This window comes from Capricornis sumatraensis, chromosome 12 (assembly GCF_032405125.1).
Source record: "Capricornis sumatraensis isolate serow.1 chromosome 12, serow.2, whole genome shotgun sequence".
NCBI classification, from domain to species: Eukaryota; Metazoa; Chordata; class Mammalia; order Artiodactyla; family Bovidae; genus Capricornis; species Capricornis sumatraensis.
In genome coordinates, this window is record NC_091080.1 from 92,999,205 (window position 1) to 93,027,142 (window position 27,938).

Here is a 27,938-nt window from a genome sequence, read left to right on the forward strand (position 1 = left end):
CGCGCCCGTTTCTCACTCCATCTCATCCCTCACGGAGACACCGTCGAGGCACCTCTCATGATCCTCAATTGTAACCCAACTCTCAACGCGACTCCCACCTATTGTGAGACTATAGTTTTCAGATCTATAACCTCATTTCACACTCTTGACAAGTGACAGGTTCCTTCCACAGTGATTTTTTTTTAATAGAACCTTTCTTAAGGGCTTCATATTATTCACTTTCATTTATCCTGTACTTAACCTGGTATCTGGTAAACAGGAGGCACACAGTATATGTATGATGAAGTGGGTGAATGGACGGGTGGATGGGTGGATGGAGAGAAGGGTGGAGAGATGGAAGGGTGGGTGGGAGGATGGATGGATGGGTGGAAGAATTGGTGAGTTGATGGCTGGAAGGATGGATGGGAAGATGGATGGAAAGATGGATGGAAGGATGGGTGGATGGAAGGAAGGATGGGAGGATGGATGGATGGATGGGTGGGGGATGGGTGGATGGAAGGACGGGTTGGGGGGTGGATGGGAGGATGGCTGCCTAGATGGACAGATGGGAGAGAAGGAGGGAGGGATGAAGAAGACCGTACTTTTTTTCCTTTGTAATTATTTCTGTAAATGATACCCAGTCCATGACTCATTTGGAAGAACTGCAAAATAAACATGGTCTCAGGCGTGCAGAGCTTATAGATTTATTAGTGGCTTGTGCAGTAAACTTTCCTGTGAGGTTTCTGTGGCAAAACTAGCAACAAATTAATAAAAGCTTAATTTTTATACAAATAGTTTTATTACAAATTTGAATTTTTAAGAAATACACATTTAAAGGAATTACACAGAAGGCCTTAGTAGTCTTAAAAACGTTTTGGAGACTTGGAGTAAAATGTCATTTCAGGCACAGTGGTCCAATTCTGCTCCCTGCAATCCATTTGCTCCCCTGCTGAAGTCTGAACACAGCTCACAAGAACCCAAGGGAGCGCCTGAATGTGCCTACAGGTGACGGCACCGACATTCTGCTTGGACAGAGCTGCTTCTCACACCCGGCCGCAGAACGCGGATGCTCTTAAGATGAAGGCCTTTCAAGGCTGTTGCTTTTGAAGTCAAGTCATTCAGTTTGTGATTAGTGTTTAAAACCCTGAAGATATCTCATACAGAAGAAAAACAAGAAGCTCAAAGGACATGTCTCCCTGTAACAGACACCACGTCCGTGAACCTGGGTTTGGCTTTGGCAATACACAACTTTTGGTTTCGAGGTGAACAATGAAAATTGGTGTTTCACATTCAATACCCTAGTGTTTAGAAAAACACTGTTAAAGGACAACACAGGCTTTTAAAGAAACTATGTAAGCTTTATTTTAACAGTGGAAATGAAACGACAGCTTGACCTGCCTAATTGCTGACATCTATATAAATTACTAAAATATATATATATTTCCTTTCTGCCTACTTTGGGGACCACCTTTATTCCACAGGAAATCTGTGATTTCTGCAAGAGCAGCTGCGTAGTACCACACGGAGCAGAAAGACTGACATTTTTCTTTGGAGGGAGGGGGCGGTCGGAAGACAGGGCTGCCGGCCCGTCCTTCCACCGGGAGGGCCCCGCCATCGGCTCCACGCGGCCAGTACTTGGACAGACCGAGGGAGCCTGAATTCTGAGACGGCTCGACAGTGACCTCAACAGACCATCCGTCTGGGGGTGGAACGGATCTGTCAGGACGCCGGGACGCCAAGGGGCTGCCCCCGGGATGGAAGCCCCGCCCCCCTCTAGCACCCTTTGGTTTTCTGGTGGGTCTCACGTCACACAGGAGTGCAGCGGACTCAGGACAGACATGCTCTTTATTGCATCGGGAGCGCCCCGGGGGCGTTCTACAGGCAGCTCATCGTGGACTTGGTTCTCCTTCAGCAGCAGAGGCCAATGAAGCAGGGTGTGTTAGTCTGGCAGATTCCTATCAGGCACCTTATGGTTTTCGTATGGACAGTGAGGTACTCGGGCTACATTTCTAGAGCTCGTTGCTGTTAGGAGGAGGAGGAGGGGGAGGAGGGGAGTAGCACCATTCGTGACGCAGCTGCGGGCCGGCTCCGTCATGTCCTCCGCATGCACACCTGGCACCGGCTGACGTGCGTGCGCAGCTCCCCGGCCTTCAGCGTGGACGGCGTGGGCTTCCTGCAACGCAGCACAGGGGCCGGGTCACTGCGCCGCCTCCCGGCCGTCGGAGACCCCCGGGGACCCGGCCTCCGCCCCGCCTCCGGGCGGGGACCGCGCTGGGCGCATCCCGCGGCCCCGGCAACGCCTGCGAGCTATCATCTGCATCCCATCCCCGGGGAGTGAGAGCACACCCAGAGTCACCCAGGTCGGTCTGAGTCCGAAGTCTCAGCCACTGCCCACCACGGACTACCCCCACCCCAGCCTCCTCGAACGCCAGCATCAAACTTCTGCTTTCTCAACTCAATTATAAACGCCTCAAGACTAAGAAAATATTCTTCTTCTCTTCACACACACAGATCCTAAGGGCACGTCCGATTCTTTGCAACCCCACAGACTAAACAGTCCACGGAGTTCTCCAGGCCAGAATACTGGAGTGGGTAGCCATTCCCTTTTCCAGGGGATCTTCCCAACCCAGTGATTGAACCCAGGTCTCCTGCATTGCAGGCGGGTTCTTTACCAGCTGAGCCACCAGGGAAGCCCGTTAAATCATCACTGAATCACATGATGAACAACAAATCTGGGAAAATCAGCCAGGCCTCAAAATACTTTCATAAATTTGCAAAGATGTTCATGCTGGTGGCCTCATTGGAGGCCAAAGACAGGGGAAGACATTTACTGTTCCAAATGCTTCCTGATTCTAGGAATTCTGTCCTTTGACGATTGAAAAGTGAAGTCTGACCTAAAACATGTACTCATCAAATCTTTTTAAAATTAAAGTGGCCATATAATAGGAGTATGTGTGCTGAGTCGCTGAATTGTGTCCAACTCTCTGTGACCTCACAGACTACAGCCTGCCAGGCTCCTCTGTCCATGGAATTCTCCAAGCCAGAATACTGGAGTGGGTAGCCTTTCCCTTCTCCAGGGGATCTTCCCAACCCAGGGATCGAACCCAGGTCTCCCGCATTGCAGGCGGATTCTTTACCAGCTGAGCCACAAGGGAAGCCCGTATAATAAGAGTACCTTGTCCAAAAATTGAGGCAGTTTACATTAGCAAAATTGGTGAAAATCCTAGTGCCTCCAAATTCTTTAAATGAACGGGACCTCACCTAGTCTTGTTTAAGAAGACATCTGAATTAATTGTACCAGGCTGCTGGTTTGGGGAAAAAAAAAAAAACCATTGTTACCTATTTACCCTTTAATGGGCAGCCCCAGGAACTGGTGCTCATTTCGGTAGCTAACTGTCAAGTCAGAGTTGAGAACAAGTTCCCAGCGGCCTATAAAGTGTCGTGTGAGCTACTAGAAAGGCCCCTGGCTCTTTTCTGATGCTTGGAAATTTACGAATAATGAAGATGGTGCTTCACCCTTATGATCTAAGCTAGAAAGAGGCAGGGTCACAGAAGAGGTCTGCAGAATGCTGTCCGAAAAGGTAAAGACAGAAGCGCTTATTTCCAAGGCTGAGATGTCCTTATTTGGGGGAAAGAACAGTAAGCAATTGTCCAGACCCTTCGGCGCCCCGTGTCAGCTCTTGCAGGTACTCAGTACGGCACAGATGCCTCTTTACGCGTTCTCGTCCAGTACAGACCAGGCCCCGCTCCAGACCAACTCGAGGTCAGCGGCCACTCGCGACCATTGTTTTAAAGGCGAGTTTTGTTAGTGGAAAAGAAAGACAAGTCCCTCCCTATCTGTTTTGGCTGCAATTTGTGCTGAAATTAATTTTCCTCCGTGCAGGCCTAAAAAACAGTCACTGGCGACTCACAACACATACGCCCAGTTCAGCCTTATAGACACCGTGAAAATGAAGGTTATTTGCACTCGCCCTGCTGGTCAAAGGTACCATGTCTAAAATGATCTGTCTGAAGATTTGAGTTGTCTTAATGATGCTGCTGTGGATTCACTTTGGAAACCGACCTTTCCTCTTTCATGGTTCTTCAACAATGAAGGAGTGAAGCCTGTCACCTCAGCTCCACCTTTGAAAACGGTCTCGGTTATCCGCCCCCACAGAATAGACTCACGGATTCATTCTTACATGTGGAAGAAGGACTGTCCCTAAGCACTGCTGCAGAACCGCCTCTGGGACTCTGCACTGGTCACGTGTATGGATCACAGCTGATTGTAAAAAAAAGCCACCGATGGGGGAGGGGCCAGAGCCACTTACTTGAACATCTCGCTCCGCTCTATCGTGGCAAGCCAAAAGCTGTAAGCGTTTGCGTAGTAATTGCAAGTCCCGCGGCCGTGGCACTCGATGAAGGGGGCGCTTCTGAACTCCTCCAGACACGAGCCGGGGGAGGCGAGGGCTTGGCCAGAGCCTTCAGCCCCGGCGCTGGTGTGCTGCGGGGAGACGGGACCGTGAGTCAGTGGGGATCGAGGTACCCCCTCCTGCAGAGCCGCCCATTCTGCCTCCTGCGGTCACTCACAGGCACCCACACCTCCCCGTGGCCTCAGGCCACGTGCCCCCAGCGCCAGGAACCAGCTGACGGCTGAGATGGGAGATGACCAATCTGGTCCATCAGCACTGAAACAAACGCCGCCCTGACTCCTCTCTCTGCAGAACGCTGAAACCTCTTCTAACTCGGGGCCTGCGATGGCGGCCAGGCCGTGCAAAGGATGCTGGGAGCAACTGCTGTGGCCTCAGGCTTTCTACCCAAACTGATACAGGACCACGAAGATCCTTCATTTGCCACGTTAGATGCTACGTGTGCTTTCATAAGGTCAAGAAAAAGGATCCTTTTTCTTTTCTTTAAAGAGGAAAAACTTAGGAGAAAAAGAAGAAAGAAAACTACTGTGGTAACTGTTTGTTCACATGGGCTGAAACAGGGCCCTCAGAAATGAAAACTTAACTGAATGACATACAAGGGTCAGATATGACAACCTCCCCGGGACGGCTATTTCAGACACAAGAAAAGCGGACTCTGGATTTAGAGCCAGACGGGACCTCTGAGGACAAAGCTAATGCTCTTGATTTCCAGACTAGGATCCCAGGGTCCCAGAACGTTCCAGATCTGACCATGATCCCACCTCCCAGGCAAAGCTGAGATGGGAGCCTTCCCTTACGGGACCCCCCGCCCTGCTTCCCCCAGGGAGGCTTCAACTCAGCGTCTCATCCGGTCGTCCCAGAACAGCCTCTGCAGGGAGGAGAGCTCTGGGCTGGTGCTGGACACCGCCCCCTGCCCCGGCCGCACTGTCCCCTCCCAGCAGAGGGGGCCAGGCTCCTGGGGACGCTTCGCAGGGCGTCCCAGCAGTGAGGGTGGTAGCCAGAGAGGAGAGGTGGGGGCGTCAGGGCGTCTCTCTGGGGGAAACCCGGAGCTGCTCCGAACACTCACCATCACGAAGGAGTAGCCGATCCAGAGCGAGGACCAGCCGGCGGGGCACTGCGGAATCTGGATGGTCTGGCTGTGCACGGCCATCACCATCGCTGGGGCCTCACACACAGCACACCTGCGAGGAACCGGAGCCAAGGCCCTCAGCTCGGCGCAGGGAGCCCCACCTGCTCAGCCCTCCCCGCACCCGCTCTCCAGCCCTGCACTCAGCCCTTCCAGTCCAGCGACATCTTATCAGACGGAGCAGGTGCCCCGGCTTGGACTCTGAGGCCCTGGGCTTCTCCCTGATGTGACAGAGTTGCCTCGGTGCTTAAATATTACACTCCGAGCCACTCTCAACACTTGTCATTTCCCCATGTGCTCTGTTATGAGGGGAAGGCAACCCGGAGCCAGGTTGTAACAGGACCGTCTCCCGGGGGAGCTGGGGCCGCAGGAGACGTCTGTGTCTCCTTTGCGTCCCACAGCATCCTCCGGTGTTTTAGTGACGAGCACAGACCTCAGCAAACACACGGAATGCTCAAGAAAAAGGAGACGGCACCGTTCAAGGGCCAGCGCTTCTGGAACACACCGACGTGTTTTAAGCCCCGAATCATCTTCAACGTAAGAACATTTGCTGAATTACAGTAACTAAGAAAAACAATGAACCCAGGGCCGGTGGTCCACGTGCACCTCCTTCCAGAGACCGTCCAGACCTGGAGCCAACAGACCAGTGAGGAGACCTGCCCGGGGCTGGACCCAGAATGTTCTGACTGTCACCTGCTCTACTAAGAGACCCTCTGATGGTGGGATCACGGTTTGTTAAAGAAATAAACTATAGCAGTAACCACATTCAAGCCCCAGAATGAACAGAGCTAACAATGTGATAAATGACTATAAATTATGCTAATGCACCTAGCTATGCTGGAACGTTTGCACGAAAATAGACGAGATGCGGGAACAGGCCAGAACGAGCTGCTCGGTCTTCCCCAGATGCATGCGTGTTGCGCCACTTCTGGTTTATTCACACAAATGCAGAAGAATTAAAGGGCTCAATTAAACAACAGCTACTGAAATTGGCCTTTCGCCTCTGCCACCGTCTGCCTGCCAGGCCCTGGAGCAGACACATAGCGTGGAGGAAAGGGGTTCACGTCAGCCTCTGCTGGGCTGGCGGATTCAAGCTGCTGCAGAGACATGGTCTCGACCCCGTCAGATGGGTGTTCCGGGACAGAGAGTCGCAGGTCTAATGAGCTGTGTCGCCCCTTGAGATTCGTAAGCCTCCTTCTCCGTGTTACTCCTGAGAGCCTGAGACCAGAGTGAGTGTGTGAGGCAGAATCGGGGCTCAGCCCCTGATTTCAGACCAGACGTCTGTGCTCTGGGGCAATCAAACAGTCCACAGTTGTGCATGCCTCACGTGTGCAGAAAGTCAGAGAGTGCCTGGAAGCTTGTGTCAGGGTAACAGCAGAGAGCCTGCTGCTCTTTCTGCTGGAGAGGAGGGATTTTGTGTTGTTAATTCTTTCTGAAATTAAGCTTTAGGACGTCCCCAAAGGAAAGGCCTTGGAAGGAACCTGTGAGTTTTGAGAGGTTGTCAGAAACCGCCAAGTTAAAGTGACCACGGGAGCTGGGTGCCCGGGAGGAACAGGTGGCATGATCCCCAAAGGGGACGCAGATACACGTGCTTTCAGAGTGGTGACTTAAAGGATGTGAGTTCTGAGGTCTCTTCAGGCTCAGAGTCTGTGGGTCAGCCAACAGAGAGCTCTGAAAACCCTGAAACGGGCGGCACTGGGGCATTTAAACAACTCGTGGAGATGGGTCCCCAGGGAAGAGCAAGTCCCAGACCTAGTCTACTCCTGGACTGGTTCCTGGAATGTCCTAACTCATCCCAGAGCCCCCGTGTCCCAGCCAAATCAAGATCAATGTCAAGTGTGCCAAGACGGTAAATAGGAAACAAAAACGAAAATCACGATCTACCTGTGGTCCATGGAAAGCTAAACAGAAACACAAAGATGGTTAGTTCTCGTTCTCATGCACCTGACATGGTTCTGAGCAAGAAAAGTCTCGACACAGAATGGCCCACAGGCACCCCCGATACGCAGAAGGACATCTGTTTGGAGAGGGGCCTCTCGGGAAGCTCCCATTTTAATGTCCAGGAGGTGAGTTTTCTTACAGCTCAAAAGAAAGTGGTTGGATGTAAGGCCTTCAGAAACCTGACTTTTCTAATAGGCATCTCCCAGCCTTTCTGCTCTGGGTCCACATGGTAGGTTCTTTTCAGAAGACTGATCTGGACCAGCCTTCCATGTGATGGAGCCTCAGACCCTATAACTGGCCAGCTCCCTCGAGGCCCGCAGTGACCATCTGGGGACCAGGCGGTCACCACGCACCCAGCCCCAACTTCCGACTGCAGACACCCCCTCAGCCATCACTGTAACATCTTTCCTCCTGTTCAGAAGCTGCTATTTCCCTAAAAGAAACAGAGAAGCTTATGCTCTTTCTCCTTCTCACTCTAAGGCAAACTTGGCCCGCCTTGTCATTCTTTTTATCCCCTATTATCTTTTCGTGTAGAAGACTAGCTTCTCAGTGAAACAAATTCACACATTTGCCTGTGTTCTATTACTTCTGAGTGCAGCTAAGGAAGCAGCTTTTTAATTAGAAGGAAAGAAGCAAAGATGAGACAACTGTGTACTTTTCGGTCATAATAATTTCAATTTCCCATTTTATTTCCTACCAGGCAGATTCTTGGGGACTTGAAAACATACCCCAGACATCAATTAGTGTGGCAAGCACTTAATTTGGGAAGTCACTCAAACATATGCATTCTCAGTGGGGACAATATTACCTTCAGGGCGCAAAAACTGGTGGAGTGGAGGAGAATAAGAAAATTCTTAGAACATACACATGTTAATGGACACAGTACATCAGTGTAACCTCCTTATGCATAAAGCACAGACATACTCTATATCCGAGGGTTACAATTTCTTGCGGACTCCCTCACACCCATAGTTGAGTTCCTACATTAAGGGCCACTGAACTGCACTTAAAAATGGTTAAGATGGTAAATTTTATGTTATGTGTATTTTACTATGATCAAAAATTTAAAAATTTTTTTTTAATTTCATAGGGGTAGGGAGTGATTCCAAAACTATACATCTTAAGAAAGAAAAAAGCAGTGAAGATGTTCTCACATTTGCGGGAATTCCAGAGACACTGCTCGCTCGTGGCAGGGAAGGTGGTCACCCCGGCAAGTCACACGAGATATGTGTTCTATCTCACCTAGGGTTTGCACTAACATTTTTAAGAGGATAACTGACAGTTACATCCAATCCTTCGCATGGATGATTTCTATCACAAAGCTCGGGTATTACAATCAGTAACCAGAATGGCAAAGAATTCAATGGGGGAAGAAGGGAAAACACAAAAATAACCTCCGCCCTGAGGACACGGGGCCTTGCTCCCTCAGCCGTGCGTCTGCTCCCACGGGCTGCACTCACCTGCTGATGAAGGGCCGGATGTTCTCCCCGGTGATGGGGGCCATGGACATGGGCATGGGCTCCGGCGTGGACAGCCAGTACGAGTAGTCGTTGCGGGAGGCGAAGTTGCAGACGTTGTTGATGTTGCAGAAGAGGAAGGGCATGGTGCTGAACTTCCGCAGGCAGCTGCCCGCCGTGCCTGTGCGGGGAGAGGGCCTCGGTTACCACTGATGGCCTGCCTCGGGGCAGACTGCAAGAGCCAGCTAGCACAGACGACAGACGTCCTCTGCACGCGTGAAGATGGAAACAAACACGCTTGAAATTAAAGACAGGCCTCTATCCTACACCTCCATTAAGACGGAAACAAACGCGCTTGAAACTAAAACAGACATCCATCCTCCACACGCGTGAAGATGGAAACAAACACGCTTGAAATTAAAGACAGACATCCATCCTCCACATGCATGAAGATGGAAACAAACACGCTTGAAATTAAAGACAGACATCCGTCCTCCACACACGTTAAGATGGAAATAAAGATGTGTGAAATTACAGAAAGGAGGAGATAAACGCAGCGAAATAAACACACTAGTATGATCGGAAACGAGCATTAAATTAAAAGCCAATAGGAGACTATCAAGAGTCAGCAGGTGGTTTCGCTGAATGGAGACACAACGGCTCATCGAGAGGGAAACCTTTTCCTGGACTGAACCCCAGAAGGAAGTTAACGTGCAGCCCCTTCTACAGCGGCCGAGTAACTCACTGGACACCGTTTCTGATAAAATGCAGAGCTGTCTTTCTACATGCTCCCAACCTCCGTGAAAGTTAGAGGCAGGCGCACAACGCTGAAATACAACGTGCCGAGCAGATCCGGAGGGGCTAAGACAGCGCTGGCAGGCTCGCGATCCTCTGCACACCTAAGCTTACAGGACAGAGGTCAGCATGTGCAAAGGAGTTTGGCCAAGAAAACGTGGACCTTTTTAAACAGAGCAACAGTAAAGCTGCTCTGTTTTACGACGATGAAAGCAAACTGTTTCGTGTTTACCCCAGAAATCTTAATCCTATCTGATCACTTGAGGAAGAGGTCAAAAGTTCTATTCAACGTTTTTGGAGAGTCAGCCTTTACGATTGCCTGCCTCCCCATTAGTAATACGGTGGCCTTTGGTAAGGATCGGAGAAGGCGATGGCACCCTACTCCAGGACTCTAGCTTGGAAAATCCCATGGATGGAGGAGCCTGGTGGGCTGCAGTCCATGGGGTCGCTAAGAGTCAGACACGACTGAGCGACTTCACTTTCACTTTTGGTAAGGATGGAGGGAAACAGGGCTCTTCCCCTTAACTAGGTCTTGGCGACACCTCAGACCACAGGACCAGAGAGGAACACAGCCCAGCGCCGCCCAGCACCAGAGACGCACCACAGAACAAACGCACACATCTTGGGGCCTCACCCAAGTCCTGGCCGTGCGCCCGCTCGTTGCCTTGCACGTAGAGCAAAGAGTAGCCGTGGTAGAGGATTTTGGTCCCAGGAGGGCACTGGGGGTCGTCTGTCGTCTGACTGTGCCGGGTCACAAGGAAACCATGATCGACTGACGGGGTGCCCGGGGGACCCATGGACCCCGGCAGCCCGTCGGGGCCGGGCGGACCCGGGAAGCCTCGTGGACCTGCAAGACGGAAGGGAAGCTGCTTCCTTAGTTACGCACAGGCGAGAACTGGCACGGCCACCGCCGGCCACCGCCTCCGACCTGTATCCCCGGCCGCTCCTCTCTGCATCCCACCTCCAGACGGGTTAAAAGCACCATCCTTGGGGCAAAGAGACACTCAAAGAGCTCAATTCAGTGAATAAATGGAATACATGAAAGCATGGATACAGGAATAAATGACGTGATCTGTATTCTTTCAGCACTGGGGGCTCCTGTGGGCGAGGATTATCATACGATTATTAAGACAACCTCCTCTGAAGGTAGCGTCCCAGCCTCAGTGGTCCCAGGCCGCCTGCAGAAACAGGGCAGGAAGGAAGCTCCTTGCGGGGTGTCCTCCTATCTCCGGGGGCGACCACATGGCCTGCAAGTCTGTCCCAGGGCCTCCTGCTGGGCTGGGCCCTCTGAGCACTCAGCGGCACCTTCGGCCTCTGGCTTCTCAGCTGTGATGGGACCTCTGAGTTCCCGCCTCTCGGGAGGCAGCTCAACTTGAACCAGGAGCAGCCAGCGGCCTTCTGGCCAACACGGCATCATCTGCTCCCCCTTGCCGCTGCTGCGATGGCGAATTTGAGCCACAGACCCTTCGGAAACCACGCAGGGCCGTCTACCGGCCTTCTCTCAGTCACGTCCACGTCGGGAAGACACTGGGCTCTGACCAACAGCCTCCTGACCCAGAAAAGGATGGTGACAACCCTCAGGCCCGCTGTGTGACTCTGTTTCTCTAAGAAACAGACTCCTCTGGAAGTCTTTCCAGAAACGCGTTCTGCAGGTTTTCGCACGCCCGGGCCTGAGGCTTCGAACTGGAAGACGCAGCAAAGGGGCAGTGAGGCTGGGAGGACACAGCGCACCTACCGGGAGGGCCGAAGGGCCCAGTCTCTCCTTTCTGGCCGGGGGCGCCGTCAAAGCCGGGCTCACCTGGGGGCCCAGGCAAGCCCGCGGATCCCGTCACACCTGAGCGAGAGGAGAGGGGAGTCAGGATCTGCCCGTGGAGAGCCGTCCACGGGCTGCACCGCCTCCGCCTTTGAAATGTCTTCTCTGGCCTCCGCAGATGCCAGCACAGGGCCTGGGACCACAGGCGGGAAACTTTCTCCAAAAGTCTGAAGGGTGACGCGCATGCCGCAGAGGCCACGGCCAGACCGACCCCTGCACGGGGTCTGCGCATCATGGGGCCCGGGGTTCTCCCCGGCTTCTCCCTGTTTCCGTTGTCACTGTTCGGCAGGCGGTTTGGGGAAAGGCAGACACGTGGGGGCTTGGGGAGAGTCGATGCATTTTCATTTTCTCAATGTTTCCCCCTCGGCTTTTTTCTGGTGCCTCAGATAACATTCAAGCATCAGACTTATACGGGGTGGTTCTTCTGTTTGCCCGCGTACACTGTATTCTCGGGGCACTGAACCTGGAATTTCCGTGATGCTCACTTTCTGCTCTAAATGTTATCCTTCATTTTTCCATTCCCGCCCCTCCGCAATAGCTTTTAAAGTGGGGACTGTTTAGCTCCAAGAAGCAGAAAGTGTCTAGGTTGCAGTGTCTGGAACCGTAAGGATTTGCACAGATCCTGGCTGGTTGGGCAGAGCCTCTGGGCCACCACGGAGAGCACCAATTCCCGTGATTCTAGGCCACTGCACCTGCCGCCCCCGCCTCGTGGCTGGAGAGGCGGCCCTCCCCCGCCCCGCCGCCCCCGCCTCGTGGCTGGAGAGGCGGCCCTCCCCCGCCCCGCCGCCCCCGCCTCGTGGCTGGAGAGGCGGCTCTCCCCCGCCCCGCCGCCCCCGCCTCGTGGCTGGAGAGGCGGCTCTCCCCCGCCCCGCCGCCCCCGCCTCGTGGCTGGAGAGGCGGCTCTCCCCCGCCCCGCCGCCCCCGCCTCGTGGCTGGAGAGGCGGCTCTCCCCCGCCCCGCCGCCCCCGCCTCGTGGCTGGAGAGGCGGCTCTCCCCCGCCCCGCCGCCCCCGCCTCGTGGCTGGAGAGGCGGCTCTCCCCCGCCCTCACCCACGCTGCTCTAAGTGAGCAGAGCAATGCTGAGCTGCATGTTCCCCCTGCCTTTTCCCTGCGTCACTCTGGCCTTTTTCATGTGTGCACGTGTGCTGGGTCACCCAGTCATGCCTGACTCTTGAGACCCCCTGGACCGTAGCCCACCAGGCTTCTCTGTTCACGGCATTTCCCAGGCAAGAACACTGGAGTGCGTTGCCATTTTCCCTCCTCTAGAGGAACTTCCCAACCCAGGGATCGAACCAGCGTCTCCTGCATTGGCAGGCGGGTTCTTTACCACTGAGCTATCAGGGAAGATGTTCTGGCCTTTTTAGGCCCCTTCAAACCTTCACATGGTTTTGAAATACATTAAGGGAAGACCTGGCGTGCTGCGATTCATGGGGTTCGCAGAGTCGGACACAACTGAGCGACTGAACCAAACTGAACTGAAGGGAAGATAAGAAAGTCATCTTCGAATACGAGTTTACACAGTCACCACCCAGAGACTGACCTGAGACCCATGGGTAAAGAGGAAAGCCTGCCCACGTCAGCCTGCTCCTGACCCCATGCCCCCTTGATTGCCCAGCCAACTTATTCTTACCTTGCTGTCCTTTCGGGCCTGGAGGTCCCTGAAGCCCTTTCAGACCCGCGGGGCCCTCGGGACCAGGGAGCCCTGGTTCCCCCTTGATGATGTTGAACGGACCTGGGGGGCCCGGGGGGCCGGGAAGACCTGTGGGAATCAAGGCAGCCACTGGTCAATTTCACTGTCAACACTCGGGGCAGAAACGGCGTCTGACATGAAACCCAACCAAAAGCAGTGCTTTTCAAAAGGAGAATCCCAATCAAATACACAAGTCACCAGACTCTCACAAGACACAGGGATCTGCTCATGTCTATTATCTAACCTAAAATCCTGCATCCTCGGGACTGGAAGAGACTCCGGTCACCAGTGTCAACTGTCCACAACACTCTGGATGCCCCAACAGACTCTCCCTGAGGTGGAGCTCAACCCTCCGAGGGCCTTGCCTCCCACCTGGGGCGCCCCAACACGTGAAATTAGGATGTTTGCTCTCATCTTTTTTTCTGAAACCTGCCTGACTGCACCCCAGAGCCACTGGTCTTAAGTTTTTAATGATGACCGAACGTAATCCTCTTCATCCTGTTCACGGATGCTGGGAAAGATCGAAGGCGGGGGGAGAAGGGGACGACAGAGGATGAGATGGTTGGATGGCATCACCAACTCAATGGACATGAGTTTGAGCAAAGTCCAGGAGTTGGTGATGGAAAGGGAAGCCTGGTGTGCTGCAGTCCAGGGGGTCGCAAAGAGTCAGACACGACTGAGCGACTGAACTGAACTGAACTGAACTGAACGAACCCTCCTGCTGCCTGAGTGGGTCCTGAAGCACACGGAGCAATCGCGAGGCGTTTCAGGGCTTCCATAGCCTCCCCTCTCCCTTCTCTCCTCACACATTTCTCTGTTTATTTTTCCCCTAATCTTCCACGTCTCCGTGCATTCTGGTCACTAACTCCCTCTATCAAGACACGGTCTTCGAAACGAAACGCAGCCCTAGAAATGAGCTCTGGCCCGTGGAGGCCAGGGCTGGATGGGGACCATCTCCTTCCAAGACCAGCCGCATCTCTGGAGCCGCTGAGCACATCCTGCTCCCCGTGGAGAAGCCAGGCCAGGTGCTTTTCTGTAAAGCACTCCGTGCCACCCAGCCACAGAGTGTCCAGCCTGCTCGTGCAAGCCGGGTTTCACTCCGTGTGTTCACAGCTGATCTCTGTCTGCCCTCAGAGCCTGTGAGAGTCTGTGAATCTTGAGCCCCTCATCCCCTCTGTGCTGGGTCGACCTCACACACAGATGGAGCCAACCTGGCTTTCGGGACAGATTGCTGGTGGAAACGTCAACCAGACTAGCTGCACGCGGCAACAACGCCGAGAGCGGCCTGAGCGTTCTCGGGCACCGTCTCCTCTCGACCACACCCCTCACCTTTCGTTCCCGGGAAGCCTTGGTCTCCTTGGTCACCTTTGACTCCCTGCAGGCCGGGGGCGCCTTTCTGACCTGGAAGAAAGTAGAACATCGTCTTCGCACAGAATTCCAAAAGATATCCGTGTACGTGAGTGTGAACACACGCAAGCATCGGGTTGGCCAAGAGGCTCATTCAGGTTTATTCTATAAGACCTTATAAAACCTGAATGAACTTCTAGCCAACCCAGTAGATACATACATACACAAACACTTACACACGCTCGTGTGTACCTGAATATACATATACACACCTACAAACACACACGCATACATTACACACGCACACACAGGCACAGACACACACAGTGAACACACTTCCAGTTAACGCTCCTGGAAGAAAAGAGCATTCCTTGTAGTCAGTGATGTAAAACTTTTGAGGAAACTCTCCTTTCTGAAACCCCAGAAGTCACATTTTTCTAAACACGCAGCAAACCCTAAGTCACAACCACTGGAGGGGCACGCAACTCTGCTTTTGGTAACAATCCGGTCCCCACGTGTCCCCAGTTAGACTGCAAGACGCCTGCAAGCTGAGGACTTCTTTCATTCACCTTTTCATTCACATGTACCTGATTTCTCAGTTAAAATCACATTACCTGGAAGCTGGTAGGCACCCAATAAATACTTGCTTAAAACACTAAAAAATTAATGAATGGCCCAAATGCCCCATGATTTCTCATCGAGGTGCCAGTGACCCACTGGTTGAAATCAGAATGTCTTTATGCGGCCAAGCATGAGAGCCCGCGAACGGGGCTGCCATCCAGAAAGGGCGTTTAAATGTGAAGAGGACAGAAGCTCGTACTGGTCATGACAGTCTACCAGCAGGAAGCGCCAGGGCTGGGGCCCTAGTGGCAGGGAAATGCGTCTTCAAGCAGCATCTCCTTGTCTTACCGTGAAACCCTGGAACTCCTGGGGGTCCCGTATCTCCCTTAGCTCCTGTGATTCCTGGAGAGCCGCCAATGCCCTAGAAACGCAAGAGAATGTCAATCAGGAGCCGCTCAAGGGATATGAGTCTCCCGAGCAGGCAGCAGTGGGGAGGCCAGGGCAGCCCCTCTGTGTTCCGAAAGTGGCTTTGTGAACAAATGGGGCCTCACTGGTTTCTTAAAGGTGTAGAAAGAATGACGAAACCTCTGTGCGTGCTGACATCAGGAAGCTGGAAATGACGACGCTCATTCATTCACTCTGTCCCTCCTGCTCATCCATCTATGTGGTCAATTCCAGGAGCATGTGTAACTCTGACATCCCACTGTCCCCACCACACAACACGATGTCATGAACAGAGTCGAAACTCCCTAAGCATCTGTCGCGGCAACATCTCAACACCGAAGAACCCTCCGCCCAACACTCAACCACAGCAATTTTCCTTTAGAACTGACTTCATATCTTGTCTTAAAAGAGCTTTTAAATATGGGGAAAGAAACATTTAAAAACTAAAGAAGGATTATTTTCCTTTACAATAGAGTGATGTTCTTATATTTTAAAATTATTATCTTAATTTCTAGGTATTTCAACGCAGTTATCCCTTTCACCATACATAAAAAGTTGTACTGCTTCTTACATGTATTTTCTTATTTGCTTTACTTTATTTTAATAAGGTAACTAGAACAACGTGAACAAGCATTTGTAGATATGTATACATATAATCCAGTAGTCATGTATGGACGTGAGAACCGGACCATAAAGAGAGCCAAAAAATGGATGCTGTCAAATCATGGTGCTGGAGAAGACTCTTGAGAGTCCCCTGGACAGCAAGGATATTAAACCAGTCCATCCTAGAGGAAATCAACACTCAATATTCATTGGAAGAATTGATGCTGAAGTTGAAGCTCCAAAACTTTGGCCACCTGATGCCAAGAGCTGACTCATTGGAAAAGACCCCAATGCTGGGAAAGATTGAAGTAAAAAGAAGAGGGTGGCAGAGGATGAGGTGGCTGGATGGCATCACTCACTCAGTGGACATGAATCTGAGCAAACTCTGGGAGCAGGGAAGGACAGGGGAGCCTGCGGCCCACAGGGTCGCAGAGTCAGACACGACTTGGCAACTGAACAGCAACCTACATACAAAGCACACGTGAACACAGACACAGACGCTGAAGGGCACCAGGGACACAGTGCATGTCGCTGTGTTACCGAGGTTTCCTTTCCGTATCGTTTATACACAGGTTTTTAAGCCAGGCGTCGAACTACAATTTCCAGTATTATAACATTTCCCTTCTGAGGGTTCATGTAAAACTAGATTGTAAGAACTGCTGTAACAGCTGCCTACCATGATTACTTGCCAGAGAGAAGGGACGATTGAGAGAGGCTCTGGGAGAATAACATACATGTAACACATGTGGATACACACACACACACACACACACACACACACACACAAGTATTATCTTTTGATCCTTTCCAAAAACAGGCCCTGCCAAGGGACAACTCACCGGCATGCCCTGGAATCCTGGGTCTCCCTTGGGCCCTGGAGCTCCCGGAGTGCCCGGCCAGCCTGGGTTCCCCTTGTCACCTTTCAGCCCATCGAGCCCGGGGAGGCCTGGAGGCCCCATGGGTCCCGGATGCCCTAGCGGGAGACACAGACACACACTTGAGGTGGGAGGGTGGTCTGGCGTGCAAGTGTCACTGGAGCGTGCTTGTCACTGCCACCCAGATGCCCCCGACTGTTCACAGCAACATCTCGAGCCCTGAAGACATCCAGGAGCTCCTGGAGGGAAGAGTGTCTCAGCAGGCACTAAGTGCTGCTACAAGCACCCCAGTCTCAGAGTCAAGCGTCCTGTGGGCCCCGTGCTCGGGGTGGCTGAGTCGCTGTGCAGCCGCCCTGCTCGGGGGGACAGAAGGTCACGCTGGTTTTAAACCACCACCGCACGTGGCCCTCGTGGTCCAGTCCTTTCCGTGACATCCTGTCTCCCTCCCCCTAGTCACCTGTCGTGCACACCACGTTCCTTGACAGAAAGGACACGAGAAAAGCACCATCCCACAGAGGCCCGAGTGCCAGTGGCCTGGAGGCTTCAGCAGTTTTAAGGGGTCAAAAGCTGCCCACTTCTCAACATAAAGCTCATTCAAGACTGCTTATTCGTGTTACACCCGCGTACTTCTGTCCCTCTTTCGGTCCCAGCTCTGAGCTCGTTAAACATCCTCACCTGGCAGGCCGGGTTGTCCTTGCGGGCCGCGGTCTCCTTTGGGCCCCTCTACCGCGTGGCCTGGGGTCCCTGGCAATCCCGGCTGTCCCTGTGGTCCCGGGGGACCCATGAATCCTTGTTCTCCTTTGGATCCAGGAATTCCTGGGCTCCCAGCTAATCCTGGGAAGCCCACATCGCCCTTTGAACCTGAACAGTAAAGACGGTTGAGATGGTGGGGAAACCCAGGGAGGAAGAGCTCAGTGCACCACGGAGGAGGGAGGCGCCTCCAGAAGGCCCCGGGGGAAACCAGAGCCGGGGCCCTTCTCCCTCCTTTCTACTGAACAACAGTATAGACTCCTGCCACAGCCCACCTGAAGAAGGAAGCTGGGGATACCAAGAACCTGCCATCATGCCTTATGCTCTTTAAAGCACGTGTTCTTTGGCAAAGGGGCTTGCATATACATGGAGCCAAGCCTGCAAGGTATGGCACTGCTGAAATTAAGGGCTTGCTCCATCCACAGGCGAATGAAGACGCAAACGGTGTTATATGCACCCCAAGGAGCTCGACTCAGAAGAAGGAGTGAATGATGGACACAACGTGGCACTGGTGACTCTCAGACTCATTATGCCGAGTTCAAGGAGTCAGGCTGAAACGCACACGTGGCAGGACTCCATCTGTGTAAAATTCTAGCTAGTGCAAGCTCATCGACAGTGCCAGAAAGCAGACCAACGGTTACCTGGGGTGGAGTGGGGTGGAGAGGGCAGGAAGGGGCAGGCAGGGGCTGGCAAGGCAGCCCGGGGAACTTCTGGGGGGGCGATGTGTTCACATCTTGACCGTGCTGGTATTTACATGGATGTGTACACATATATCAAGATTTATCAAATCATGCACTTTTAAATGTATGCAGTTTATTACATGCCAGTGACACCTCAATAAAGCTGTTTCTTAAAAAAATTTCTAAGTCAAAACTCGTAGGAAAAAAACCTGCATGTTTAGTTTTAAAACTATTACACCAAACTTGTCAAAAAATGACAATGTTCTAGGACCGTCTTAAGGTTATTAAGGAAAAGGAAGAAGGGAAGGAAACGGGGTCACCATCTAGAAGGATCAGGGGGCCCGCCTTGGGATCCCTCCCACATGCCCCTGCTTCACCAGGCTGTGAATCCCAGACACAGCACAGCGCGCGGGGGCTCGTCACACACCAGCAGAAAGGATCTGCTCTACTGTCCCAGACCCTAATCTATCTGCACCCTAAGTCCAGGGGCTTCCCTGGATCTGCCCGCCCTGCTCTGAGGGTGCTCTGTACCAGCGGTTCGCGGAAAAGGAAGAACGGATCTAGCAAATGGGTTACCTTTCTCTCCTTTGCCCCCTGGAAACCCTGGGAATCCTCTTCCAGGTAGACCTACAAGATAAAGGAGAGAAGCCGGGCTGCCAAGCTGCATGAACAGCATGAAGCAATGTCCGCTCTTTGTGCCAAAACCATACACTATTTGCAAGAACACGAAGAAGTCAGCTCACTGTACTTTGCAAGCAAAATCATATTCCTGCAGTTGTTCTAAGACGCCCTTGACTGGATATACGGAATGTGGTCTGTTTTCCCAAGTACCTCTGAGCTCAGAACCGCTACAGCATTTAGTAGAAACAACTTGTAAAATGGGTACTGATTTCCCGTTATTGTCTGGAGACTCACAAATCGGCTTTTCTCAGATGACCATTCAACTAACAGCTATTCTCAAAGGTGGTACAGAGAGCCAGGTGGGCCAGCAGATAGCAGGGAGCCCACCAGTGTGCATTAAGCGTGTGAGGAAGAGCCAAAGGAGGGAAGCAGGTGTGATGGCCCTTTTAATGAACTATTTTTATAGGAAAATGAACGTACATAATACAAACATAAGGCTCATAGAATAAAAACACGAGCTGTAGAAAGAGGCCAGTGCCAGCAGTAAGGGAGCCTCTGACCACCCCTTCCCAGCTCTGCTTCCCTCCCTCCATCCCCAGGACCTGGGGTCACCTGTTTCATATTGAGTGTTACCCTCTTGCTATTCAGTTGGCCAAAAATTTCATTTGGGTTTTTCCATAAGATGTAACAGAAAAACTCAAATGAACTCTTTGGCCAACTCAATCTACATGAGTATTAACTCAATATATACAAGTATTATTATGCGTGTGATTGTCATCACTGGAGCTCACAGCTTGCACTTTTTGCCCAAGTTGCCATGTCCCCATCAGTGAGAGGAGCAGATTCAGGGGACAGCAACTATTCCCAGGACCATCTGTCTAAAGTGAGAAAGGCCAGGCAGAGAAAGCAATGGTCTGGGCTTTCTGTGTCTCTTTCACTCACCACAAGAGCTCCGGCCATTTCAAGGGCAGGTGCCCAGAAGTATCTGTGGAATAAACGAGCACCGCCCCTCCCCTTCTCATCCCACCCTGCCCAGGCATCCACGTCACCATCCCAATGACATAAGGATAGAACAACGTAGGTGCCACCTTACATGGGGCCCCGGTCACTCAGCGAGGAACAGGAAGCTCTGCGAGACGTGCACTCCAGGGCACAGCCTCACTCTGAAAGGGAACGCACGCCCAACGTACCTGCCTCGCCCTTCTCTCCCACCGACCCTGGGATTCCATCGCTGCCGGGCTCCCCTTTCTGGCCGGCTGGGCCCGTGGGGCCAGGCTTCCCAGGAAGACCTCAAAGAAAACAGTCAGACTGGTCAGCACCCTGGTCTGTGTGGAAAATGCGCCACCGTTCCCAACATGCTTCTGAGGAGCAGTTCTCACCCCCCGAGCAGGCCTGGCTTCCTGGAGGTTGCTCCTGAATCCCCTTCAGAAGGGACCACTGTGTGCTAACCCCCAAAAGCTGGAGTGAGTGGAGACAAAGAATATCCATCCATCATGCCCACCAGGAAAACTTGTTTCTGAAATCGGTTCCAGTCTAACTGGGGTCAAGACCTTGGAAGGCCCTGGAAGCGTCCCCAGACGCAGTCTATTCAACTGGAGGAGGAGGTGTGACCCCACAGGTCATCCCGAGGTTGCCCAGCCTGACACTCCATGACCTCCCTCCACGGGCCCCCACGTGTCCTGAAATCTGGTTTCTACCTGCTTCTCCTTTGATGCCAGGAATGCCATCCAGTCCCGGGAGGCCCTTGTCACCTTTCTCCCCAGGCAACCCAGGGCTTCCTAAAGAAAAAGCGGAACACCCAGTTCCCGTGACCATGATTTTCTCTTTGCCACCCCTGGATCCCGAGCTTGGGAGAAGGCTGGCCCACTTACCCGGATAGCCAACACTGCCCGGGGAGCCTTTGGGGCCCGGAGCCCCGGGCATCCCTGGGATCCCCGTGCTTCCTTTCTCTCCCTTCTCGCCGGGGCTTCCGGGAAATCCTGCAAGGCCCTGGTCTCCCTGTGGGTGGAGATTGAGCCCATTAATGCTGTATCTGCCCCAGACACGGGTCTGGAGGCGCCTCCTGTATACACAGGAGCGCAGGGACTACCGCCTGCATACACGTGGGCGCGGGGATGACCGCCTGCATACACGTGTGCGCGGGGACAACCGCCTGCATACACGTGGGCGCGGGGACGACAGCGTGTATACACATGGGTGCAACAACTACCACCCGTACACACATGGGCGCAGGGACAACAGCGTGCATACACGTGGGTGCAACAACTCCTGCCTGGCAGAACTCCACTTCTGGCTTTCTGAAGGGAGAACCGAAGCCCACTCTGGAAACAGAAGAGGAGCCAGAAATCCAGCAGCAAAGAGCAGCTGCCTGTTCTGCTCCTCCAATTCCTCCTTCGCTTCGCCCCATGATAACTTGCTGCTCCAGCTCTCAGGGATAACTTGCTGCTCTTCCCTCTCTGGGGGAAGCGGGGAGACTGTTCCCTTAGGACTCATTTACTGTGTGGAGCTGCTTACTACATAGCCTTTGGTGAGGGAGGGAGACAGGTGGGCGGGCTTCCACAGAGACAGATGGGAGGGGCTTCCACGTGATGGGTGGGAGGGGCATTCGTGCGGGATGCAGTTACCTTCTCCCCAGGCCGTCCTGGAATCCCAATGCCAGGCAGACCCGCCTGCCCTTTCTCTCCTTTTGCCCCCTTGTCTCCAGGTAAGCCAGGAATGCCCTGCGGGCCGGGGATGCCAGCCACACCTTTTGGTCCTGGCATTCCTAGAAACACACACAAGGGAGGCAGAATGTATGGTTAGCCGGTGCTAGTGGAGAAGGAGGCGGGAAAACACACATCCCTCGTTTCTCGGGCTGTGCGTCATCCAGGCAGGTGCCAGTCATCCCGCCCGGGAGAAGGACGCTGGGAAACAGCCTTCCTGCCTTTTAAAGACAGCCACATTACAAGGGAAAAGGAGTATGTTAACCGCTCAGCCCATGCCTGCTTTCCCAACAGCATAAAGCGGCTTCCACGTCCTTTACTCTGCTTCACTATCCAAATGAATCAGAGGAGGCGTGACGCAGGTCACGGAGAACAGACGTGTGCCTGCTTCCACGACTGATGTGAGCAGTCAGACTAATTTAGAAATAGGTGCCCACAGCAGCTGAACGTTCACATCTTAAATAGACAGTGTGCCTCTCACAGGCCTGGGGAGGAGCCGTGAGACAGGCCTGCTGGCCTGACTCGTGGCCCCAGGAGATTCTGAGAAGCCTTGGCACCCAGACTGTCTGCGCCCCTCAGCTCTCTGTGCCCTGCCTCCTCTGTGGAAGCTACCACTGCAGCAAATGTCAGTGGCAGAGTGTGGAAGCCAGCTTAGCACTGGGGCAGAGGGCCCAGAAGAGTCTTCTGAGCTGATGTCAGGAGAGCAGGAGCCTCTGGTGCTGAGAAAACTCAGTGGATAATTAATGGCCTTTTTGATAGATCCAAATAGACACACCTGGAGGAAGTCCAGAGCCTACCACCCATGTGCATCTTGTTAAATTGGGAGGGCTTTTGTCTGTTTTTTTAAGCCACGGTCATAGGGTCAGCCAAATACCCACCCTCCCTAGGCAAGAGGTCTCACACAAAGATGTCAGTCCGTGTAGAAGACACTTCTCCCTGGATTACGTCCTCAGGCAGTGGGCCTCACGTAAGCCTCGCCCCAGCATCCCGACAGGTGCCACAGGCGCGCCTGGAAGAAGCCCCCTTTCCTAAGCCCCACGCACCTGGGAGGCCCATTCCACCAGTGGATCCTTTGGGACCAGGAAGTCCTGGAGCACCAGGGATCCCGCTCACACCTGGATCACCTTTAGGTCCTGGGATCATGAAGACAAAAACCCAACAGGTCAACAGTCAGGAAAAGTGCCAGGTAACACCTCCCCACACGACCCCCTGCCGTGCGGGCGACCTTGGCCTTCCCACCGTACCTGGCTGCCCGGGGTGTCCTGCCTGGCCGTCCTTTCCCGGCACACCTGGCGTTCCCGGGTCTCCGCGGGATCCTTTATCGCCAGTCGGACCAGTCTGTCCTGTGTAACACAGGAAAAAAAAAAAAACAGTGACAATCCACGTCTACTCAGAGCAAGCTGCAGAAACACAGGCTGGTCCGTCATCACGCGGAAGAGCTGAAGGCCCGTCTGACCCCCTCCGCGCCCCGCTGGTGAGGTCCCCCACGTTACCTTTCTCGCCTTGGTCCCCCTTCTCGCCCTTCATGCTGCCCATGTCCACCTTGTCCATGGAGCCTGGCTTTCCGGGGAGCCCCACGTCGCCTTTGTCACCCTTGAAGCCAGGGTCTCCCCTGGGTCCTGAAGAGCCGGGGAAGCCATGGTCCCCTGCAGAGAGAGAGAGGAGGCCCGGGTGACACGCGGCAAAGGGCCCCGGGCAGTGACCAGCGCGGCGTTCCTTCTGGCCAGTAGCAGCAACTGACAAACGAGGAACAAAGAACAAGCAGCCTCTCCGGAAGCGGCACTCAAGGCCCAGAGTCCGCATGACCCAGAACAAGGCGACACCAGGCAAACGAACAATAAAGCCATTTCCAGAGCTCATTACTTGCTGATACTTCCAGCATATGAGACTTCAACTCTTCATTTACATACATGACGTTTTTCTCTCCTTCCTAAATCCCTTCATGACTCCCGTTCACAGTGGTCCCTCAACTCTACATGAAGTAACGGAAGGGGAACTCTCTCCCATTCAAGTACACAAATCACCACTTTCATGTCTGAGGTTCAAAGTCAATTTTTTTTTGTTTAAAAAACAACAACATTATTTTGGACCAAATGTCATGATAGGAAATAAAAATTAAGACTTGTAAACTTGCTCTGTTTGCTACTTTGACTCTAAAGACTCAGTTCCTCTGAACTTGCGTGATTGAAGATTCCACTATTTCTTAAAAAAACTCAATGGTGCCAACAAAGAAAACCCCCAAACCTGTCTTCTCTTTGGCTTTTTGGGAGGGCACAGGCTGTAATCCCCATGAATCATGAGTTACATGAGGGGGACTTCTGGACCCCTCGCTTGACCTTCTTTCCTAGGTTTCCTGGGATGAACTACAACCTACAACGATTAGAGAATTTCCCACAAGGTAGTGGGGCCCAGACATACACAACAGAAGCTTTTCCGAAGTAACCGCTCCTTACCTTTGGCACCCGGCAATCCTGGCACACCCGCTGGTCCTGGCGAGCCGGGCTGCCCCGGAGTCCCCATGACTCCCATCTCTCCCTTGGGACCTGTGGCCGGACAGAAGGAGCGTGAATGTTGGTGGCGGAGGCCGAAAGAGGGGCGTGAACGAGAGCCGGGAGGCACCTCCCCAGGCCCAGGTGGGTGGAGCTCGCAGTCACTCACCTGGAATGCCAGGCTGGCCGGGGGAGCCCTGCTGTCCAGGAAGGCCAGGCAGCCCCGACTGCCCCGTCAGGCCAGGGAGCCCCTGGGACCCTTTGTCTCCTTTGGGCCCCGGCATGTCCAGACCTGGGAAGCCAGGGAAGCCTTTCTCTCCTTTCACTCCGGGGGGGCCTGAGACGGGAAGAGAAGGGGCGTCGGCGGGACTGGAGAGGTGTCCAGCGGTGCCCTGGAGCCCGTGTGCCCGTGACTTTCTGCAGAAGGCCTGTGGCTGTGGCCACATCAGGGCAGGGGCCAGGGAGCTGCTCCCCATCCTCAGACAGTGGTGTGTGGGGCTGCCGCTGGGCACGCCCTGTCCCAAGACGAAGCTCCCTCTGCCCGCGGGGCGTCGGCAGCAGGCTCCTCCCCGGCCCTTCCACGGGGTGAGACTCAGCCCAGCGTCCCCCGCGCAGCTCTCCCTGGCTGTCCTCTGCTGCCCACCACCGTCTCATTTGACGATGGCTGTAAAGGCAGAGGCGGCTTCCAGACGCGGACTCCCGTGGTACCCACGACTCACTACCCCTCCTGTGGAAGGATCAGACAGAGCCGCCGATCCTTCTGAATTAAATAAAAAAGGTACTGACTATACAGTAAAGGGGAAGTGTCTTTGGCACATAAACCAAGTTCAGAGAGAGGAAGAGAATGGCATCCGTGACTGTGTGTTAGTCGCTCAGTCCTAACCAGCTCTCTGCGACCCCATGGACTGAAGCCCGCCAGGCTCCTCTGTCCATGGAGTTCTCCAGGCAAGAATACTGGAGTGGGCTGCCTTATCCCTGCTCCGGGGGATTTTCCTGACCCAGGGATCAAACTTAGGTCTCCGGCTTTATAGATGGATTCTTTACCATCTGAGCCATCAAACGTGTATCCACAAAATAGAGCTGCATCCACAAGAGAGCTGACTCTTCCCCTCTGAGCCACAGATTGGGAGTTAGGGAAAGGGGGCATTCTGGAAGAACGCTGTATCACCTGATGACCCTGGGGGTCCCTGTCCTCCGGGGGGGCCCATTGCTCCAGGGGGGCCGATTCCGGGGACTCCCGGAGCTCCTTTGGGGCCTTGCAATCCAGGAGGTCCCGGGTCACCTGGACGGGGAAGAAACAGTGACCACATCGCACAGGGACACGGCCGTGTTGGGGCGTAGCACCCACCACACCAGGTTCCGGGAAGCCGTCCAGGGTTCTCGTCATTCATTCAACAACCACTTATGGGACCTAGCAGGGGCTCTGAGGCCACAGGATAAGCAGGCCCCTTCCCTGCCACCAGCTGGATTTGCCCGTAAGACGTTACCTCTGAGCCCCTGGAGGCCTGGGGGACCGATGGCACCGTGCTCTCCAGGAACGCCTGGTCCTCCGACGTTTCCCTTCTCCCCAGGGGTGCCAGGGATGCCAGGTATCCCAGGCAGGCCTTTGAGTCCCGGCAGACCGACTCCAGGCTCGCCCTGGAGACCGAAGCACAGAGAAGCTGGTGACCCTCCGAGCCGAGGTCTGTGGGCTGTCACACCTGGCGTGCACTCGGGGAGCTCTTCTGCTATCTGTGGCTCGGGCCACGGAGGAGGCGCCTAAGGAGCCCGCAGTGCTCAGGGCAGTCCCCGTCACGACGAATTACTGGGCCCAAACGTCCATATCACAGAGGCTGAGAGAGGCTGCCGGCCACCCTCCTGGGGGCTTCATGTTGCTTTCTTCCTCCACTCCCGGTAAGACACACGTTGCACACTGAGACCCAGGACACACACGGGCCACAGCACAGACGGGAAGTGGAAAAAACATGCAGGACTGTGTGCTACCCCATTTGCTTGGTATTTCCTGTCTGATGCTATTTCACATAAAACACGCTGACCCAACACGCCCCGTGAGATTAGCAGCCCGTGCTTTACGTGCCCAGTTCATCACAGCAATGTGGACAGCAATCTGGGGAACGCTCGATGCATACCTTCTGGCCAGGTGGACCGGGGTTGCCAGGTAAGCCGTTGAAGCCTTGACGACCCGGATTCCCAGGAGGTCCAGCATCGCCAGGTAAACCATCAACGCCTGTTTGGAAGAGTCAAAAAAATATCAGTGTAAATCAATGTAAAATACTATTCCCGACATCCTCCACTTCTTTAACCTGCTCAGAAGAACTTGAACAGACTTAAGGGGGTCAGCAAGGAAGATGAGACCACGCTGGGCCTGGTGGGGGGCAGCTGGGGGCAGGGACCACTCACGGCACTGGCCGCCCCCTCCTCTTTCTCCCTCTGTCCTGCCCCTCCGTTCGTTGCCTTCTTTGTAAACTTTTTTTCCTATCTGCTCCCTGCAAACACATCACACCAGTATTTGCAGACTGGGAATGGCTATTTAGACTCTGGGGACTCTGAGTGAGGTCAGGGGGCATCCCCTTCGCCTGGTTAGAAAACCAGCCCAGATCTCCCAGTGCAGACCTGCATCTTTAAAAAAAAAAACCCTTTGGCCACACCACACAACACACGGGAACTTAGTTCCCTGCTCAGGGACTGAACCCGTGCCGCGTGCATTGACCGAGTGGAGTCTTCGCCACTGGACCGCCAGGGAAGTCCCCAAACCGGCACGTGAGCAAGACCCCTCATGAGGCCCCAGCAGGGCTCACCTTTGGGGCCGGGAGGCCCAGGAAATCCAATCCCAGGCTGGCCGATGGCGCCCTTCTCTCCGGGGAGGCCCGGCCTTCCAGGGCTTCCAGGAAAACCTCGGTCACCTGCGGCGGGAGAGGCCGGCGGTCAGAGGAGAACAGGAGCGCTTTCCCAGGGGGCCCCTAGGTGAACCGGCGAGAACCCTAAGGGTACCTTGTGGCCCCTGGAAGCCGGGGGACCCGGGAAGTCCTTCTGCTCCAGGGGGGCCAGGCAAGGGCACAACTTTTCCCGCCTCTCCCTTGGGACCTGGGGAAAGAGAACAAACGCTCGGCGTGAGGGCCGCAGCCTCGCGTCCGGGAGAGCGGCCCCGTCCACACGCCTCCCTGCCTTCCTCCCACCGAAGCCTGCCTCGCAGAGACCGACCACCTCTTCTCCACAAACGTCCAGACTGACCCGGACGTTCGGTCGACACAGGCATCCCTTACGTGTCCAAAACAAGAGTCACGAAAAGCTGAAAACTCCGCACGCACAGAGAGCAAGGTGACCCCAGGTCACCACCCGTCCAAGTCAGGACCCTCTGGCCGGCCCCCTGAGCGTCTCAGACAGGACTGGCTCTCAGCTGCTCTGAGGCCCGTCTGCTGGAAGTCATCTTCAGGACCCGCTCCGCAGGTGACACAAGCTGGGTTATCGCCAGCAGCCCAGAAAAGCCCCCTTTCCCTCTGCAAGCTGGGAGGGGCAGGCCCAGCCCCTGAGCGCTCGTGCCTCGAGGACCACTGGGTGTCAGGATTGAGCTGTGTCACGAAGGACCATGGGACTCATCCCCACTGAATCATAGTGTACCTTAAAGAATTCAGGATAAGGAGGCCCTCCTAAGGGCGG

General features: G+C 54.0%; 1 protein-coding gene across 2 annotated transcripts in view; it reads right to left on the minus strand.

Moving 5' to 3' along the window:
* Positions 1-685: 685 nt before the first annotated feature.
* The window catches only part of COL4A1 (collagen type IV alpha 1 chain), a 130,072-nt gene continuing 102,819 nt past the window's right edge, over positions 686-27,938 (minus strand). For both annotated transcript variants that reach the window (XM_068984270.1, XM_068984269.1), the window contains 26 exons: positions 27,273-27,365; positions 27,080-27,184; positions 26,411-26,508; positions 25,769-25,919; positions 25,450-25,563; positions 24,451-24,618; positions 24,246-24,335; positions 23,286-23,438; positions 23,037-23,135; positions 22,836-22,925; positions 21,715-21,854; positions 20,962-21,088; positions 20,788-20,868; positions 20,281-20,379; positions 19,046-19,096; positions 17,715-17,900; positions 17,004-17,137; positions 15,466-15,538; positions 14,539-14,610; positions 13,150-13,278; positions 11,443-11,541; positions 10,342-10,554; positions 8,916-9,093; positions 5,455-5,569; positions 4,290-4,462; positions 686-2,152 (listed from right to left, as the gene is read on the minus strand). In XM_068984270.1, coding sequence (XP_068840371.1) covers positions 2,071-2,152; positions 4,290-4,462; positions 5,455-5,569; positions 8,916-9,093; positions 10,342-10,554; positions 11,443-11,541; positions 13,150-13,278; positions 14,539-14,610; positions 15,466-15,538; positions 17,004-17,137; positions 17,715-17,900; positions 19,046-19,096; positions 20,281-20,379; positions 20,788-20,868; positions 20,962-21,088; positions 21,715-21,854; positions 22,836-22,925; positions 23,037-23,135; positions 23,286-23,438; positions 24,246-24,335; positions 24,451-24,618; positions 25,450-25,563; positions 25,769-25,919; positions 26,411-26,508; positions 27,080-27,184; positions 27,273-27,365 — 3,113 coding nt within the window. In that variant the 3' untranslated portion in view covers positions 686-2,070. The remainder of the gene's footprint in view (positions 2,153-4,289; positions 4,463-5,454; positions 5,570-8,915; positions 9,094-10,341; positions 10,555-11,442; positions 11,542-13,149; positions 13,279-14,538; positions 14,611-15,465; positions 15,539-17,003; positions 17,138-17,714; positions 17,901-19,045; positions 19,097-20,280; positions 20,380-20,787; positions 20,869-20,961; positions 21,089-21,714; positions 21,855-22,835; positions 22,926-23,036; positions 23,136-23,285; positions 23,439-24,245; positions 24,336-24,450; positions 24,619-25,449; positions 25,564-25,768; positions 25,920-26,410; positions 26,509-27,079; positions 27,185-27,272; positions 27,366-27,938) is intronic.